Here is a 21616-nt window from a genome sequence, read left to right on the forward strand (position 1 = left end):
ACTATTTAGCCCATAAACAGCCCATAATTCTGAGATATGTTCCGGTCGTTTTGGTGTTGGTTGTTGGTCTAACTTGACACGCGTCATTTAAGCATATATTTAAGAATGGGTACGGATGTAACGCACTGAATTTTCTCGCTCGAATTTCTTAAAGTGACTCGTGTTAGGCTGCAGCTATTACTGAAACATTTATTTGGGAAATGCGAATAAAATAATGTGTTTTTGGAAAACTTTGTTCGAAGCAACTTATGTCCAAAAGTAAAGTACCCATTGGTCATATTTCTGTTAGAAATAACTTATGCCATATATTAGAATTATTAAGGAAATAATTGTATGTGAACTATGAGCAAAAGCGTCTGAGTACTTTCTGAGAAAATCGTCAAAAAAGTTTTCCCCAAGAATAAAATATCCCTTGTATATCTTTTCAGGACAAACGAGTTATGCTATTTATGAAATACGAACAAAATTTCCTGAGTCGTTCTCGACAAAATCGTAAGGTAAAATTTGCTCCGAAGAGTAATATACCATTTCTAGCATTTTAGGACGATGGAATTATATCGTATCGTTAGGTTATTTATGTAACATTTATTTATGAAATATTAACAAAATTGCGTCAGACGTTAATCATCGGAGAAGAGTAAACTTAGAGAAAACTTCCCCTTCTCAATGTTTAGAGGACGAACGAGTTGTGTCATATTTTTAGGTTATTAATCATACATTTATTTATGAAATGTGATTGAGTAAATTGTTCGAAAAAACGCATCCCATACAGTAAATTACACCTTATGTATTTTTTAGAACAATGATTCATACTACGGTGAAAGGTTATTAATAAAATATATATTTGTAAAAAAATAAGCAAAATCTTTACAGCTGTTTTTGAGACAATTTAATTATTTAAAATTTTCATCCTTAAGTAAACTACCCTCATTTTTAGGTGTCGGAGGATATAGAATTCGAAACGATAATGTGTTATAAAAACTTCATGTCTAGAATTCGGTGCAGATGCGTCGAACAGTATGGCCCCTATTTGAATGCATGTAAAAGCGTGACGAACCGACAGACGAACAGATGGACAGACATCAAAAACACTTTTTCGATATGTGGGGTTGTTGAATCCATTGAAATCTCGAGTTCGATTTTTATCACTATCACTACAATTTCTTCTTTCGTCGCTCGAACGTGAAAACGAATAGAAATACGACGACACGTAAGGTGATAATTTGTAATCACCAAAATTTGAGTTACGTTTAATGTGTTGCCGTGCTAGAAAAAAAAGCTTATGCCTGTTTGTTATATCGTTTTAATATCAGTTTTTCACGCTACTATATAATGTAGAAATATGGTATGATTATCGTTCATATTCCTGCTATCTTTTGGAAATATTCGTGTTCCGCATACATAGATCTGTATAATTTAGTTTCGCTCAACGAAAGCATAGACTGATGATTGCATTTCTTGCACTTGTGGATATGAAAAAAAGAGGGAAAAAGTCAATACTCTAAAAAGAAAAAAAAAAAACACAAGCACCCACACATACACACACAAAAGATAATTTGACATCAGCTTTTTCCTTTCTTCCTTTTTTTTCATGAAGACAAGCTATTCTAACATTCGATGTAACGTCATGTCGATGTAACAAGGGTAAGACTGAAAAGACTCTCAAGGTCGCGTATGTTATTTTTCCAGTTCCTGACACACAAATCCGAAGTGAGTTGTCTGCTGTTCAAGAACGGGCAGGGAAAATGTAACATACAAGACCATAAACTGAAAACAACCACTGTCTCTAATATTACACGTATTCTAATACTGAATAAATACGTCGATTAAAGGATACTATCAATAAGTTATTTCCTTATTATATTGTTTCGGTTCTTATTAACATCAAAATTATACACTTCCTATAATGTTTTGTAAGAAAAAATATATATGGAATGGGATGAGATTCGATCTCGTGTCAAAATAATAAAAGAACTACTAGTCTGCGACTCTATCCACCTAACCACGGAGGCTACGTTTGGTTTGCTTTCTTTTCCTTAACAAGTAATGCTCATAACCATCGTGCGTATCGCTTCGAACCTTAAGATAAGAGCTTTTCTGTTAAATTCTATATTTTCGTACGACAACTTAGTTACAGGAGCTAATTTATATTTTGCAAACCATCTAGACACTAGGTTTAAACCAATAAATTTAATATTTTAGTCCACTTTCCAGTTCCTTCCGCCAGCTAGTTCACTGCCTATGTCAATTTCCCTTCGCAATTGTGCTATGCTACTGAAAAATCCCTCGAAAGCATGATTGCCAGTATACACAAAACAGAGCGTAATTTTGTTTTTTGCTTATATTTTTATTATTTTATTATATTTTTTGGAAATATCTCCTTAGATGGATAGTTTTCTATTATCTCCACATACTAATAACTGAATTTTACTCATAAACGTGAGGAAAATGGAATAAATTCGAAAAATCGCGAGTTACAGTATACGCCCAATATTTTTTGCGCATGGGAGTACGTCCGAAGACCCGCCGCAAAGTGTAAACTACTACTTGTGATTAAAAAAAAAAAAAAAATCAGAATTGATTCATATGGATGCTAGTATTTATGTAGTATGATTTGCTATAATATATACATTCGTAGTTTTCTGTTTTGCAAAAATACTTCTCAACAATGGATTGACAAATTTCAAGCTTCTGATAATTCCTATAGTATCTTCATAATTATACCGCCCTCTCGCTAATCTGGTTGTCAAAAACATTTTTCATTGTTTTTGTGTGATTATGCAGTATTAGGATTCCATACCAATAGTATTTGAAATCTTAAAGTAATAACATCTTTCAAAATCCGCTATACTGGTAAAGAATTCAATATTTCGTGTAATGTATCCTGTACTACATTGTACAGATCAATAACATACGATATGAACTTGACTGCTTGAACCTCCATTTTATAACATCCTATGTACGCCACTGTATATTTTTGTTCAATTTGCGTTGCCGAATGACGTTTGTGACTAAATCTATGCTGTGCAAATGTGTATTTAGCTGCAGCTCCAGTATCACATGAACAAAGACATCTGAAAGTTCTCATATTCATTTTTTATTTAATTTTAAATAAATTATTTTAATTCAATTATGAATATAATTAAAACAACGTTAGTGAATATCATTTTAAATTTTGTGTGTTAAAAAGCAAAATTAACTCATATAGCGTTCTTTATTTTGTTTTCCTATCCAAGAGTAAGATGTTTTCTGTATACCTGTCGTTGCGGCGAGGACATTTAAACAACCCTTCTTTTGTCTCTTAATACTCCGCTGAACGTTTGAAGCCACACAAAGACCACACATACAAAGGACCTTTCATGAACGCAAGGAAGGAAAACAGAAGAGCTTTTTAGCATCTTTTTGTGAAAGAGGAGAAAATTAGTAAACTCTGCACAAACTGAATAGAATCCAAGTGGAAAATAATCTCTGTGAATTTGTCAAAATCACATACTAGTCAGGATGGCTCCACGTAGAACCTAGATAAAATTTTGACACAGGTCTGTAAGAGCACGAACCAGACTAAAAGTCGCCAAATGAACCTCCATAAAAAATTTTCTATATAACTTGTGAAATTTAAAGAAAGCACGTACTTTGGAGAGACGACGCTTGAACACCGTATATGAGCGGAGACAGACAGTATCAAAATTGAGGACACCAAAATAATTTGACCAATGAGAGAGAATTAGGGGGAGCAGAAACGCAGTTGGAGGCGTATCCAAAAAACATCGACGGGTTGAGAATTCAAAATTTCCAGGTCGGTCGCAGTCGTAGTCAAGTCGAACAACCGGGAACCAGCGCGTCCAAAAACTTTCATAATACCCGGAAAACACACACACTACACTAAGTCTCACACGTTAATTAACAAACAGTATGCGAGACTAGGTTAACAAGTATCCCGGTGTCAGATATCAGTAACACTAAAGTATAGGCATTTATACGAAAGTTTTCTTCAACTAAAGAAAAACTTTGAAATTCCGAAATACCGTAAGCGTTTACAGACATTTTGTGTGAGAGATCCATTTTTTTTCCACATTTACGAATATTTACGAAAAATTCCGCACAGCGAGCGTTAACGAACTGATTTTGCTAAGATTACTAACGAGTCGTGAAAACAAACTTAAACGTTGTTTACACATTTTCAGACAGCACTTAGACTAGCCCTAACAATAAGCAATTAGTTTGAATTGTGATGAACAATTTATAAAAACATTTAATAAAATTAGTCCGTGCTACAATACACTCACGACACAGAGTGGTGATGGTGCAGTGTAATAATTGGAATTCTTAGTACAGAAAAGTGCGTTGTTGGAGAGATGGATCAACTGAACAGTGCTTGCTTCGATGGACATGGACAGACCAAAGCGCGTCGCCCCTGGCAGTTTAGGAGGAAGGCCCAGGAGAAGTTCGAGGAGAGAACCCAGGACCCAAGACATTCATCGCGCAGGTATGAAAAGAGGATACTTAAGGACCTCTGTGTATGTATGGTCAGCGCAGTGGCAACAAAGAAAGTGGTCAAGGCAGTGATGACAACGAGAGGTAGGACCCATCTAAATTATTTATTGATATTAAAAGGAAAATTCTCAGCATTAAATAAGAATGCAAGACGTTCTCTGTACAAAAATTAAAGTCCGGAAATAGTTGAGACTTCCAAGCATAATTTCATCGCATTTGGAATAGATATAATTCAAATTTTAGCTATCAAAGATTAAATTTTTTAAATCTTAAAGTCAGCCTACATTGAACTGTAGAGACACTTTGACAATTTTACTTATATAGTATGTGATATTAGTGACCGCATCATTCTCATTCAAGATATATTAATTCCTATATATTTTTTTTTTGTTGTTGTCACTTATGAAGCATAATTGCGATAAAAAGAGAGAAACAAAATGTAAACAAAATATGGACACTTTTTAGTGGCTCGAATTGTGCAATTTTTGATAAAATATGAAAATCTAAGTATTCAAATTAGAATGTTTAAATTTGTATGCAGTGAAAATGCGTCTAAGCCATTGACAGGCACTCTTTTAATGTAAGATAATTAAAAACAAAGCTAGATATTTTTTAAAGTATAATCAGTGTATTGTTTAAATTGTATGAAATCACTATGTTTGTAAAGTCATTTACATAGGAGTTGGTAACTGATCGAATTTACTTAAATCAATATGGTAATAGGAGCTTTATAAATAATCTGTAGTCAGGTCTCAATCAAAGTATTGGACGCAGAAAGCTTAAAGGTTAATTAGTAATTAGAAAAACGCGAATAATCTCACGATCAGTCATTTTTGCTAGAGATACGGAATCCGTCATTAAAAACGGAACAGCTATTAGATTCTGGCATGAAAAGTATGTATTGGCAATAGCCATGAAGTAGGCTAAGTAAAGCCGCATTTAATGAATTATTCTGATCCTCCAACCAATAGAGCGATCAGAAGTCTATGCGCATAGACCACACTAATGCCGACAACCTACAGCTCTATGCGTACGTTACTGTTGCAACATAAGAAAAACTCTGAAAAATAGATACATTTGTCTAAAAATTCTTTTTAAAAAGACGTCTTTGCATTTATTATGTACATTTGAGTATTAATGGTATTCTGTGTATGTATGCATGCCTGTATTTATGATTTATCTATGTATATTTGTGTCTTGATATTTTTTCTATATTCGCCAATCTGTATATATATATATATATATATATATATATATATATATATATATATATATATATGTGTGTGTGTGTGTGTGTGTGTGTGTTATGCATGGTTAAATCAGAATATTACTCGCATTGATATTACGTATAATGTATTCTTGTTGTTTATGTTAATATCAAATTTAATATCAGGTGTAATTATCTCCAATTCTCAATTATGATTAAAAACGATTAGAAGCAGGCATAGGCTTACTTAGTTTCTTTAGCTCATTCTACTTTTCGTTCAAACTTTTCACTAAATCCTAAATCAAAGTCATGACTTATTTCGACTTATTTCAATGTATTCCAACTTATTTAGTATTATTCCACTATATATATCTATATATATATATATATATATATATATATATATATATATATATATATATATATATATATATATATTTCTTTATTTCGCTTAACTTAAATCGTAAGTAATTAAATTCAGGTTCCATCGCACTATACAAATCTTAAATTCATAATTTTAGGAATATTATTAGTCATAAAGTATCAGCTGATAAACGCTAATCATATGTTTATTATCCTATGTTACGCAAATAAGTATTTTCAAATGTAAGGTCGTAAATTAACCAGCTTGTATTGTGCTCATTATGTAAGGATAATCTATCGTAAATTTCAGATAGGACTGGTTATGGATATCGACTTCACTATTTTGGTTATGCATGTCAAGTTACCTATACAAATTCATTCAAGCTGGAGGTCAAGAAAGAAAACAGAGATGTAATTCACTCAAATTAATTTTGGTGCTAAGGCCTTCTGCCTTATTCTTCACATTTATCACAAAATTCCAAATTCAGTGTTAATTTTCATCATACTTGATTTTTTTAAAATATTTTTTTATTTACACATTTTTGTTTGTTTTTACTCATTAAAGCTTTTATTGTTTAGTTACCCTAAATTCGTGAACTTTTTCTTTCATAAACGAATTGTATCCCTAACCTCAAGAATAAATTTTTTTTTTTAATCTGCTAGGCTAAACTATTAAAGCAATTTAGACAATTTTCTAATTCAATCTACCATGGACCGAATTGAACTGATTTTCATAACTTTCAATCAAAATTTTAAATTCAAGATGTATGTTAATCTGTTGCATTATTATTATTATTATTATTCAATTTTCATAGAAAGTGAAAATCAGTCTAGTTCGTCCCTACAAACCAGAAATTAAAGTAAAATTCTTTTTCAGCAGTGCAGCATGTGAATACACGGATACAGACGCGAATAAAATACATTTTCATTTGCTCTCACGGTTTAGGGGATCTTACTTCCCTAAAGCCCTGAGATACCGTGGGGAGATAATGTGATACACTGCAAGTACAGAAATAAATAAAACGAAATAAAATAAAAAAAAATGTTCGCACTAATCCGACATTTTCGCTAATTCAGTGTTTGTTTGCGCAAGACATGGCCCGATTAGCGACATGTGGTTTAACTTAACCATTCTCTTCAAAAACAAACGCACAGACTGAGTACTGGTTAGCGGTCAGCGGTATTGGTTGCTTTTAGGTATGGAATTATCGAGAAAGAAAATTCCTACGAACATCCCAGACAAGCGACATCCCTTGCGAGGGGGAAAATATCCTGTTCCATTTTCCAACTCGTTTACGACAGTACTGCCATTTATTTCCATAAATTTCATAAAAATTGAAAACTAAGCCCCTTGCGAGTGAAAAATTGTACTTCTTTCCGACCACACATTTTCATAGCTTTAGATTGACTTAAACAAATGGTAGGATAATCAATTTTCAGAAATATTCTGAAAATGATTCCACTAATTAACATTCTGTGTCATTCAAAATATGAAACCTAAAATATTAATTCGTTAATCTCTGCATTCTGTTAGTACTCAAACTTAATATTTCTTAATCTCTAGTGGGAATACTGTTAATTTCAACATTTTTTTTTTTTTTGACAATACCACATATAAGAGTTAAATAATAATAATCCGCTATATCTCTACTTTTAGGTACGTGATTTCATAAGCATTCTTCTACATAAATTTGTGGGTTAACACGTATCTCTCAAATTTTCCAGTTTAAAAATAAATTTCACATATTTGTTTATTTAAATTCAGTAACACACAAATGCTAACATTTTCAGTTTGTAAGAAGTGATTTTTCCATATGAGTCCAATAAATAAAATGTGTAAAAATAATAATAATAAATTTCCGTAATACAAACATGTCAGGTCAGCAAAAACTATTGACCCACATTCAAAATTAACTATGTTTGCATTAAGTTTGTCCAAATTCAGACTGTCGTCACGTACCGCAAGTTTCTACTACGTAGCCTAATGGTTCACATCCCAAGAAAATTTCAAGACGACCAGTCATTTGTGTGAACAGTGATTTACTCAACACTTCTTCAATTAAAACTCCAGTAAATGCATTCCCAATTAATAAATGTAGCGAGTCTGTTTGATTATCAGGATAGTTCCAAGAATACTTCATTTCTTAACGTACACGATTTGATTTCCAATAAGAAGTTATTTTTTCTAACAAAAGTACATTACATAGTGTTATTAAATATATTTCTATTTCAAAGATAATCTTCCATAGTGTCCCTAGTTTGATCCCCACATCTAGCTTACAATTTTATACTGTATATTCATTGAGTGTCCCACTCCATATTATACTAGCCGCTAAATATTTCAAGTCTTAGTGTGACAAAACTTCAGTGGCTTTTACATGCTATCACAGTGTACAATCTATATATACTTAGTAACATATATAAAAATAAATAAATATAAAATTGATTCATTCTAGTAGGTAAAGTGTATTAGTATACCACAATAATGGAACGGGTAGTATAGTGGGATTAGAGTTATACTGTATTGCCTGTCACATGGAGACCATTACTCAAATGATCCATGACATTTCATTCCGATGTGACAGATAGTAAAATAAGAGAGATTTGAATAAAAATAATAATAAGAATGCATAATGTAATTAATTAATATTTAGAATAAAAGAAACAATTACACATAGGTTAAATACACAAATAAATTACGGTATTAAAAGAATGAAGCATACAATAACTACAAAAGCATGTAAACTGCTAATAGATAATTTTGACGTCATACTATACCATACATTAGTTATACTTTTTTTTTCTGAGTTTATTCTTAATGTCCTGACGACAGCTACTCAGAGACTTTATGTTGAAGCTCTGACTGGAACGAAGTGAATCCGAAATGGTGGAAGTCGAATGAATGATCCTTGAATGATTCCGAATGAAAGATCGATTGATTTCGTATGAATGATTCCAAAAGAATGATTCTTGGTTTATAAAATCTATGTTTTTATACTCGTAAATGTCCTTGTTTGTCACAACTAGTTGGCAGCAAATAATAGTTTTCTGATAAACATTATTGTTATGTATACGAATATAAAGTGCTGGTTATTTTTGTTTTTCTGTTCAGTTTCGGAAAATCCGTTTATTTGTCCACCAGAGCATCACCAGATATTTTGTTTTTAACTTTTCTAGCAAACAATAGATCAGATCACAGATGCATATATCGAGATCAGCTAGGTGTTTTGTTATAGCTTGTTCTGGAAAAGTTTATTTTCCAGTTCACACAATCTTTGCCTCATGTTATTTTTGGATGTTTTGGGTATTCTCTCACCTTCCACGTACCAAATATTCGCACTGAAAAATATTATTTTAATTATCCATTCTGTTCCATGTTAATAAAAAAACTTGATGCACTATTAAGTAATAATTCACGTACTATATAATATTAGGTATAATATAAGGCGCCTAGTATCAAAAGCCGCCAAATCCACTTTTTACCGAAATTGAGTTGTATATCGCTTGTTATATGTTTGATCTAAAGGAATTCCATGAAAACAGAATTTTGTTTAAAACCTTAATATTTCATACTAAAAAACTAGTTGAAATATGGGACTTTGTACGCGTGTATATAGAGCTTCACTGCACGTTTAGCGAGATTACTCGTAACTAAGCGAAATGGATGTGGCGGATTTTCATACTAGACGCCTCATATATTCCATCGGAATATAATTCGGATACCTGAATTTGTACTTTGCAGGAGCTCCTGGATCCCATCTGTTTCATTTGCTGTGACAGAACAGAAGACACAGTAAACATGATGGAACCATATGGAGTACAAACCAGGATTTACGAGAAAGTAGTTCTCCTTTTGAACCCTAATGTAAGAAATTTATTTTATAATTTTATAACTAGTATGACTGTATGACTATGTAGGGCTTCAATTCTCGTATGTCCCTGTTCGGGATATATGACTGTACTGGGGTTCGATTCTGTGGCAGGGGTGGATAACTTAACGTAACTGTAACGTAACGAAAATAGTTCTCTGTAACAAAATTATTGGTTATTTAATGTAGGTAGGTACAAGGTATAACACCAATTTTTGTTACGACACCGTAACGTTATTCGAGCATGTAACGTTATTGTACCGTAACTAATTGAAGGAACAAATCTGTTTCGGGTATTCCTTTCACGCTTGGTGGGAGAAAATCAACAACTGGTACCAGCTGAATGAGATTCTTTCCTCTGCGGGTATCTAATGGAACGAAAATGTGTGGAACAGAAGCTATTTCGTTACAAATACTATTTGCCACATGAGTAACACAGTTGACCAGACAGGTTTGGTAAAGGTATTGTGTTCATCAGTTACAGATCTTATCAGATCTTTGGAGAGTTCCTCGGACATGATATCTATTGTATTGTTCTTCAGAGGGTCACATTGAATTTCGTTCTTCAGATGGTGAAGCAGAATGAATATTTCACTTTCATATGTTGTTATTGCAAATATGAAGTAGAGACAGGGAGAAAAAAGAGATCGATTTCTGTGAATATCATAGGAGGAAGTCAGTCACATACAAGGAAAAAGGCAGGTGGAAGGGGATAGCAGGGTCAGGGGGAAGCACAGAGTGAGACAAAAGTAGCAAAGGGGAGGGAAAATAGACAATCTCTTTCATTCTTCATCTTGCTTTGTTTTCATAGCGCTCTTCGCTGTCCACAACAAGAGTAGGATTAATTTATGTAAGAACTGTTCCATGAATGGTGAGCGCAAGCCTGTGAAAATCATATTATTATTATTATTATTAAAACAAAGCCCACAAAATAGCTAGGAAATTGTGTGATGCATGGCCACGTCATTGGCTATCAATCTGCATTATTTTTGGAATATTTCACCGTTGTTTGCTGATTCTTAATCCAGGCACATCCCCAATTTGTTCACTATATTGAATCAAACTATATTATTATTATTATTATTATTATTATTATTATTATTATTATTATTATTATTATTATTATTATTATGTCTAGCGAGCATAGCCTAGTAGCTAGCGTTCTTCTTTCGCAAAAGGGAGATCCTGGGTTCAAAGCTTATGGCCTGCTACCCTGACCGGTTTTACCAGCTTTTTTCGTTGTTCCACAAAGTGAATGTCGGGATGTTATCTTTAAGCATAAATCCTGCCTGATTTTCTCCTTTCCTTTTTCCATTATTGATGTTAAAATATTCTGTTGTAAATTGGCCTTAGAAGCTGCATTTGAAATATTTTACATAAATAAATGAATGTTTAGAGCACGCCAGGCACGCGCCCAGATTTTTTTTTTTTTGTATCTCTATCAAATTTGTTTACAATTTTTGGAATACTTTTCCGAAGATCTGCTTTCACAGTCATCCTAAGGAGCTCATCAGAACATGTTGTTGTCGGTGGACGCGGGGTTTAGTTTTCAATGTTTTCACTGGCACGAAAGTTTACAAACCAATACCATATAGTGTGTTCATTCACCACTTCTGGAGCAAATGCACTTTGTATTCCGCGGCTAGATGTGGAGAATATTTCAACTTGAACTCCTGAACAAAATACCAATCGCATTTATGCGTTCTCCATGATGTATTTTCACACGATCCTGTTCAACGACAAAGGACCGCGTGGCTCGGTGATACAGCATTCACTTTTTTGGTGGGCGAAGGTAACATGAAGTTATACGAGAATGACAGCGCATTTTGGGAGTATTTGGGAACTGTGTCGGACATCTTAGCTCTTGTAGACTGGGCTCCTTTGTTGCTAATCGCCTATTTCAGCGTTCTTTATAACTCGCACACAGTGACACACCAACGGGTCCAACGGGTCTGGAGCCCCCTCAAAACATCCTAACTCTATATATATTTGTACACTTTCTCAATAAAACTATATTTGTTCAACATGGAAATGATTGATATAGCACAAAAATTTGATTTTACACTTCATCTGTACCCTTTCTCTTATAAGAGGCCGCGGTGGTTCAGTTGCAGAGCGTTCACTTCTGGTGCATGGGACCCTGGTTCAATTTCCGCTCACGCTAAGTGAACTTTGTGTGGACAAACACCGTGTAAGTGGGTTTTCTCGGGGTTCTCCGTTTCCTCCCACTTTCTTCATTCTACCATTTCATTCATTTCCATCATCACCGTCTCTTTTAGCCTAGCCAGTATAGCCGTGGGAGGTAAAACTGAAAGATTTCATTTCATTTATTTTTCTTCTTCTTCTTCTTTATTATTATTATTATTATTATTATTATTATTATTATTATTATTTGCTTGTTTGTTCGAAAGCAGTTTTCCCAGAGCTACACTGACATCCTTCCGGTGTAGCACCGAGACTACAGGAGATGCAGACCAACAGTCTAAGGTAGGATCTAAACCATCGTAATGCCTTCAACCTCTTCCACCAAAAATCGTCCCGGGACCACGTCCATCAAAGGAGCGGGCTCTAGGTTTTAGACCAGCAGGAAGAGCATAGGCGTTACTAAAGAGGAACTACTCCCAACTAGCAACTGCTCGTTACTCCAAAGAAGAGGAGCTACTATTATTATTATTATTATTATTATTATTATTATTATTATTATTATTATTATTATTATTACAAATTGATTAATAATAATAACAATAATAATAATAATAATAATAATAATAATAATAATAATAATAATGTACAGGTGTCGTAAAGGTTAGTGGTAGCCCAAGCCATCAAACCAGTATACTCCACTGTTATATATTAGTTTTCCTAATTCATAATCCTTTGTTCAGACGCGCTACTCCGCTTGACTTAGTCAAGCTTAGACAGTACTGAATGTGCAGAGTGGTAAATAATATCTGCTCTACTCGTAAATCATTTGTAAAACTAGTTTACGTATGATGTCCAGTTTGACTTATTTCATGTTTTAAAAGAAAATACAGGTTAGGGCTACTCAACAAAGTAAAAAAAAAAAAAAAAAAAAAAAAAAAAAAAAGTTCATTAAACAAAGTAGGTTTCTGTAGTGCAATATTTTCACAATTAATATTGAAACCCCAAAAGGTAATAGATTTCTTCCACTTCCGATTTTAGTAGAGGGATTAGAATACAGACGAAATGTATATTTTTGGGACTGATTGCAGAAAACAGCTTCTTGTTATCTACTATAGATTTATTCTATAACTTTCAACGTTAAAACAGGAAGTTTCTGATTTTCGACCACTTCCGGTTTGAATAGAGGCCCAAGACAGAAGATGACAGCTTTTTTTGAACGCTGAATAGAATGCAGAAAACCGCTTCTTACTGTTACAATTCCTGTTCTATGAATATGACTATTGAAACCGGAAGTGGTTCATTCCTACGACTTCCGGTTTCAATTGAAGATCAATAGAGGACATGAAAGGTATTCTTGCAGTTGCGTAGCGAGAAACTCAAGGTGGCGTTCACACACAAGCATTTCATATATATATATATATATATACAGGCATGGGCGCCGATCCTGGGGGACCAAGGTGACCCGGGACCTCCCCAAAGCACATGTGGGCCCCCTTATTGTATTTAAGAAGATATAATATTTGGAATAATTTGAATGCAATTTGTTTTAAAATTCTCATATATGCCTTCTCCATCTAAATGAGGCCATGTATATATATATATATATATATATATACACCGTCGGATTTAGGGACTGCAAAGGTGCAATTCCCCCCTTTGTTGCAAATATACACTATCTAAAATGAGAAGCGAGCAGTGAAAATAGCAACACATTCCGAAACTTTTTGCCATCATGTTTCTGTTTGGGGCTTAAAAGAAAGCAGAGCTTTGCAAAAGCATGATTTTCTGAAGGTTGAAGGAAAAGAATTCACCAAGCAAAATAATATAACTTTTGTCAAGTAAGTAAGAAAACATAAGGCAAGAGGAGAGAAGGACATTTTTGTCCTGCATTCCACTTGCGTCCCTGCTTAAAACATTTCGGCCAGTAGTTACTGAAAAAGAAGATACAACGTACAAGACAAGTTGAGTCGAGACTGGCGGCGACCGAGATCAGACATAATATATAATGATCTTTATTCCTTAAGCGATAATTGGAAACCAAATTTGATTTAAATCTGACCAATAGTTACCGAGAAATAAAGTACAACATACAAACAGAGCCGAACCGAGCCTGTCCTTTGCTGAGTCGGCCACCAAGTATAGAGATGTTTATTCTTTGGATAATGGGCTATCTGCACACCAAATTTCGATTATATTTGGCCAGTAGTTACGGAGAAATAAAATAGAACATACAAGGCAAGCCGAGCCGAGCCTATCGCCGACCAAGCTCGGCCATCACATGTAGTGATCTTTATTCCTTAGGTGATTGGGTACTTGCAGTAAGTACGCCAGAAATTTTTACTTGGGGGGGTGTTCAAAATAAAAGGGGGGTGTTCTCAGAATAGTGATATAATTTTTAAACAAACTCAAACAAGAAAACAGTATATTTTGTTACGCAACTATTGCAATTCTTCTACTACTACTACTACTACTAATAACAGCTCTTCGCACTGGTAGGTTCAATAAAGTAAGTTCACACGTTTCAGCATTTATTATTATTATGAAACTAAGTAATACAGTGAAACCTCTCAAAATGGACATCGGTGGAACACCATTATTTGCCCGTAAATGAGGGGTGTCCCTAAAAGGAAGGGTTCTCTTTTCACCCCAGCAAGTTTTAGTAGGTGATTTTTTTCAAAAATATTAATTAGGAAAAATTCCCTCTTTTTTCCATGATGAAATCACATTCGTTTAGTAATTTATACCGTACATAGTTCCGATTTCATTATTTTAATATTCTAACGCTGTTGTTAACGTTAATTGTTGTAATATTATTTGATCTCTTAATGTCCGTTCCTGCCCCTTCCTGGTTGCGTTATTGGCTCTGAATATCTTTCATAGGAAAATTATTAATTGATTTAGTTGTTTTCCAGAAATCCAGTTTTTCAATTTACAAATATTTTGTATCTTTCTGTTTTGTCTTCTTTAATATACCCTAATTTTAAAAATCCCAGGGCTCATAGTGGTCTGGTCTCTTGTAAATACTTGAAAAGTGACCAAAAATGGGCAAAGCACACGAAAAAGTGACCAAAATTTCATCATGCCCCTTTTTTGTTTTGTCAATTTCTCCATCATCTCTCTCTCTTTGTTTGTTTTGTTTCTTCTTTCCTTCTTCTTTTTGAGCTTCCTCCTTTCTTAGGTTTTCAGAGTAAGCTTTGTAGTTATGTGGTAAGCAGACTTAGCACATGTAAAAAGCTCCTGAGTAAGTGGAACCAGTTCTGGCCTATTTCCGAATTTCTTCGTCTCAGACATTATCGTTCCTCTCAAAAAAGTATCTTTTAGTGACAAATTTGAAAAAAAGTAACTTTTAGTGACCAACTTCAAAAAAAAGTAAATTTTAGTTAAAAAAGTGACTCGTTATGAGCTCTGTTCCACTCAATCAATTTACGTGAACAAAAATATACTTTACAAAAATTAAGCTAGCGCCAAATGCGTTCCTGCATAACACTAGACTCAGTCTAAAATATATATATAATTCTTAATTCGATCGATCTCCTCATTTCTAAAAACGTTTTGGCTACACCCTTCTAACGTCCGTCCGTTGATACACCACTTACAGAGCAGGCTCAAAACCAGCCACAGAGCTTTGGGGAGCCACGAATATGTTAGGAGAGGCCAAGTCATTAAAAAATTTATTTTCAAATATCTAAATTGTGCATGTTGTATTGAGGTCTGGAGGGGACATGAAAAATTAAGGGAGAGCCGGGCCCTCCATAGCCCCCTCTGGTTGCGAGCCTGTTACAGAGTAGTACTTACCAACTGAATCTGGTATAGGCTTATTACTATATTGTCACATTTTTCCTTGTTGAGGAGGAGGTAGGTGAATGACCTCTCAAGACGTTGCCAATTTCAGTCATCTGAATTTGTCCATCAATCTCTTTACTCGGAAACGACCGCGGAGTCCAGGAGGGTAGGTATAAAGCGGGTCTGTTTTGTCAATTGTTTTGATCTAAACACCGCCCGAAACAATGAGGTCATGTGGTTCTTGAAGCCCGTACATGAGAACTAGGTCGTTTCATATTTTGAAGTGAAATAAATAAATAAGAATATTGCCTTCTTTCCTAAACGCTAAACCTTTTTTAACTTGATGTAATAAATAACCTATATGATACTGATTGATACAATTGGATTTGGGGGAGTATTCCTTTTCCATCCAGGGGTGTGTGTAAAGAAATTTGGAGTGGTGTTAGGGGGGTGTTGGGGGGGTGTAGATTACTCCCTGGGTACTTGTACATCTAATTTGGTTTAAATTTAGCTGGTAGTTACCGAGGAATAAAGTACTACATACACACATACTTAATTAAATCTGGAGTAAAACTACAAGCTCCCTTATGCTTACTAAGGAAACTAAGTTCTAACATTACAAATGGAACATACTTCATGTAAGCAGAATCCACTTTCAACATTACAACACTAATGGGAAGAGCTTGAGGCGGGTGAGCCATCCTGACTACGCCACTGCACTTTTGAGACACTTGAGAGCTATCTGAATGGAGAAAACTGCTTTCATCTACCGCTCTTGCTCTATGTAGACCAATATTTATTGAAACGAGAAATTATAGTTGAATGAACCACTTCCGGTTTTAGTGGAGAGTTAATAATAGAGATTAAATATGTTCTTACGAAACAGAAACCCGGATCTTAATACGTATTACGTTTTTCGATCTATGATGATCAATGATCAAACGGGAAATGATTTATTTAAACCACTTTCGGTTTGAGAAGACTATTTTAATAACAAACTCACTTCCTAATTCTTGACTCTTTGTATTTTTACCAAATTTGGTGATGATCCATGAAATACTTTATTTATTTATTTATTTTTGTCACACACTGACACACGCGAATATGGTAAATATATAATGGAGTTTTGATAAACCAAACTCTAGTTATTCAAAAAAAAAAAAAAAAAAAAACTTACAACGAAAACTTGATTTTTGCCATCCCTGCACACAATTAATCTGTTCTAACCACAGAAACATCGCACTGTGTGCATTTTTGTGATAAATATTATAAAATGAAAAGAAATCTATCCTTCCAGAAAACAAAAGAAATAGGCAAATATATAAGAAACATTTAGACTTTTTTGGTTGTACATTTGTGAGTGGAAGAGATTAAAGCTACTGTTTCGAAGGAGAATCCATCCGTTTCAACCAACAAAAGATGTAGAAAAGCAATTGGAAAGACATTCCATCCATACTGAGGTTTCAAAGATCATTATCTTTGTTCTACGAAGTATTTTGTTGACACGTGAATCAGACGGATAGGTGCTGACTGCCATGGGTGCTGACTGCCACAGCCAATTATCGGTGCTGACTGCCACGACTGTCGCTGATTGCAAATATTGAAGGTGCTGACTGCCACGACGGCGTGCTGACTGCCACGAGCCTGGGAGAAACTGTATTTGGAAAGAGAGGAATTAATCCCTCATACTAAATTTATGATTATTAATTAATTTAGTAGAGAATAATTAGTAGGATTAATTTAGTAATCATCACAGCAAATCTATGTGGCATCCTATAAGTTACAAAGTTGCTCACTAAGTGGAACGACATACGCTTGGATGTTTATAAAGGAATTGTCTTCTCTGTTATATGTACAATTTGCACATTTCATTGTTTATATTAATTGTTTTATTGCATTATTTAATTGATATGAGGGTCTGAAACCAGCTGACAAGGGAAGTTTGGGAGAAGCACTCGCCTGCAGAGAAATAAGCATGTCATTTGAAGGACCAATTCATGCTGATTACAACAGGTAATAAAACTCCTTTACGTTGAGAACTGTTCGAGATATTCAGCGTGGAAGTTTATATGAGAAAATGAGTGGATGCACGTTTCAATGCGTTAAGTATTCTCTCCCATGGCGAAGCCTGATGGTTTGAACTTGCTATTGCTTGATCACTGGGGTTCATCCACAGACAAATTGTCCATTACAAGTTGCATGACGGATGGCAAAGACCTAATGGTTGAGAAGATACCAAAGAATTGCACACAATTTGTGCAACCATTTGATGTGTTTTGATTCCGATCAATCAAAGATTATGGCAGATTTGTACATAATATGAAACTTCTTCATCTGGACGCTATAATGTACCAACGAAACAATGAAAGTTCGTGTCCATACGAATCACTTCCGATCACCGCTATACATTGGATTGTTTCAGTTTGCGTTCTAAAAGGCAGGTTACGAACAAATTATAGGCCTATAACTTTTGAATCACTTGTCGAATTTGCTTTTTGGTTTGGTTCTGCGAACTGTTCCCTTGACGGATGCAACGCAATTGCACATATAAAATGTTCATGGTGCAAGGGAGTCTTTTGCATGCGTCATTTCTTCATAAAACAGAAGAACAACAGTGATCAATTTTCATCTCTAACCTATGATTATTGTGAACAATGTGATGACTAATTGCATAGGCGCCGACTTTGGGGGGGCAGGGCACTTTTGCCCCCCCCAATAATATTTGAAGGTAGGGTCCTCCCCCCCCCCAATATAATCCAGTTGAGGAAGAATTACCAAAGAGGAGCAAGAATTTCTGTCGTAAATTACGTCGTGCCTTTAATTCAATATTAGGAACAACCTTCGTATTCGATAAAAAGCACCGTTTTCAAATCGGCGTTTAACGTTTTTAGGATTTCCACTTTTTGAGGTAAATTTTACACTTTCACTCAAACAGCTACTGCTCCCTTACTATTTATTGTAGGATCGTGGTTCATACCTCGTTTCTCTCAGGATGAATCATACTTTCCAACGGTACCACTCTCTTGTCCGTATTATACACCAGAAATAAGAAAATTGAAAAAAAGAAACATGAGATTTTTCGAAAAAAAAAATCGAAATTTTTGTGCCCCTCTGGCCCGGGCCTGGGTTCACGTAGGGATCTGAATCTTTTTTTAAAAATCTTGTTATATACATAATACGTGCGCAAAATTTCGTTCTTGTATCTTGAAAACCGAGGTCGGGAGAAATTTTTGAAAGTCTGAAGGTGAGCCACCTTTTCATATAAAGTATGTATATAAATAGAGGAAGTTCGGGTATTATGGAATAGTCGGATAATATGGAATACCTCATTAGCTCGCCTGTGATGTGTTGCTTCCAAGCGGAGAGGAAAGAAACTACTACCTCACGTCCCTATGATGCTCTACAGTCAGTCTCCATGTGATTGTGACATTCGTTGTGTTGGTAGACGTGAAAGTCTGATTTCTTATTCAGGAATACTTTTACAGGTAAGTGGTTTACAACCTGTATTTTCCTATTGAAATGTAATAGAACAACAATTCTTTATTTACTATGACGTTGGATATACAGAGTGGTAGTTTGATAAGCGCCATTATCCTATACGCCTTCGAATGCGTTTAACAGCTCTTTCGTTTCCAAGCTGGCGTGAAGGGCAATATGGAATACCCGCAAGAAAAGAATGGTATTCCGTATTCCGTATGGTAGTCCGATTACAAAAATATCTATCGATATTGGGCAATTAAACATACATTTATTATGACAACAATGCTAAGTGTATTTTTTATTACAGCAAATTGTCTGATGATACAAGGGGTGAGCTTGGGTCCAGCGTTCATCATGTTTAATGTGAGCACACAATGACTGTGCCGATCCTGAAGCAAAGTATTATATTTATGACTTTTGCAAGTAATCACAATCAGTTATGGCTTGGCATTCAGAATTTTCATATATTGTCACTATATTCATTGTATGTTCAACAGAAAACTTTTTTTCTTTTCTATATAGCATTTATATTTCATATTACCCGTCTATTTCATATTACCCTCCAAAGTGGTTTCTTTACAAATTATAAATTTTATCAACCCCTGTAACGAAACTTCTTTATCAAGATAAGAAGCCAAATATGTAAGGCGTATACTTGTTTTCCTTTTTGTTTCAATGTGCAATTATTAACTGAGTAACAAGCGAAACAAAAATGGTATTCCATAATACCCGAACTTTCTCTATATATACCTAGGTATAAAATATTTTTTAAAAAATGTACTGCGTCATTCCTAGTTAGCCTAGGGTCATGGTTCAAACGCCATTTTCTTCAGTATAATAAGCCCTTTCCAACAGTATCACTCACACGTCCGTATCATACACCTAAAGCAGATAATTAGGGAAAAACTCGGAAGTATTTTTGCAAATCCAACCAAAACATTTTGCCCCTCTGGCCTAGGCCTGGGTTGACGTAGGGATATCATTTAAAAAAAAAAAATACATTGTTATGTACATAATACGTGTGCAAAATTCCAATCTTGTATCTTAAATACAAAGGGCAGAAAAATTGTTGAAAGTCTGAATTTAGGCTCTCTCTTTATACACACACATACGTATATACTTGTTATAAAAATTTACTGCGTCATTACTATTTAGGCTAGAATCATGGCATAAACGTTATTTTCTTTCGTATAACAAGGCCTTTCCAACGGTGCCACACACATGTACGTATCGTATTCCTGAACCAGGAAAATCGGGAAAAATGAATTTTTTTTCTGAAAAAATCATCCCCTCGGAACATTTGCGGCCGGACTCGGCTTCACATAGAGATCTCGGAAAAATTTGAGTAATATCTAAAGATACATACAGTTCCAATCTGATATCGTGAAAACTACAGGCGTGAAAATTTTTTGAAGTTTGCCATAAGAAAAAGTAAAAAGTCACACCCTTCCGCACCCACTTGGCACAGCCAAGTTGACCATCTGGTTCCAAAACGCATCTGGGGTGTTCTTTGGTCCATCCTTGACTTGACTAATAAAAAAACGACTGAAGTATTTGTTATAGAACCTAAATAAGAGATCAAAGACCATAGTACGCCATGGTAACAAAAGTTACCAAAAATCCTAAAATAGTTAATAGAGCACTGAAGCTTCAAGAAACACTATGGTAACACTGATATGAGAAGTGAAGATCAATGTGGTGCAGTGAAGTTCCCAGAATTTGAACTTGAATTTGTTTTAATGCATTTACACAAATTTGACTTAGGTCATGAATTTAGCAGCGGAGCGGATGCAGCAGACCGAGATCTGGAGGGAAGGGGGCCTTTATCCAGCAGTTGGTAGAAAACGGCTGAATATGATTACATATTTATTCATTGTTTTGGCCCCCCCCAATATTTTCTTCAAGTCGGCGCCTATGACTAATTGTATCTAACAAACCCGTTAGTTATTGCGAAACACTTTTTTTTCTGTTACTTCCGATAGCTTTCAATTCGTATGTCAATATTCGTTACTAATTATGTTGTACTTAACGCGTATAAATGCGTATATCCTCATTTTCTCATATAAACTTCCAAGTTGAATATCTCGAACCGTTCTCAACCGTACAGGAATTTTATTAGCTTGTTGTAATCAGCATGAATTGGGACTTCAAATGGCATGCTTAGTATCTCTGCAGGCGAGTGCTTTCTCCTGAACTTCCCTTGTGAGGGACAGCCAGCAGTGCTTTTTTGATGGAACTTTCAAGAGCTGCTCAAAACAATTTGCGCAGCTGTACA

The 21616-nt window shown here is 34.7% G+C and overlaps 1 protein-coding gene across 10 annotated transcripts in view; it reads left to right on the forward strand.

Annotated features, from left to right (window-relative positions):
• Nucleotides 1-21616, forward strand: part of LOC145674461 (uncharacterized) — a 338683-nt gene that overhangs the window by 169539 nt on the left and 147528 nt on the right. For 9 of the 10 annotated variants that reach the window (XM_081744547.1, XM_081744548.1, XM_081744545.1 and 6 more), the window contains one exon: nt 9807-9929. In XM_081744547.1, coding sequence (XP_081600673.1) covers nt 9807-9929 — 123 coding nt within the window. Of the gene's footprint in view, nt 1-4439; nt 4579-9806; nt 9930-21616 lie in introns of those variants that run through there. The other variant, XM_081744553.1, reaches the window with a different exon arrangement.

This window comes from Thermobia domestica, chromosome 17, assembly GCF_964235325.1.
Source record: "Thermobia domestica chromosome 17, izTheDome1.hap1.1, whole genome shotgun sequence".
Classification (NCBI taxonomy): domain Eukaryota; kingdom Metazoa; phylum Arthropoda; class Insecta; order Zygentoma; family Lepismatidae; genus Thermobia; species Thermobia domestica.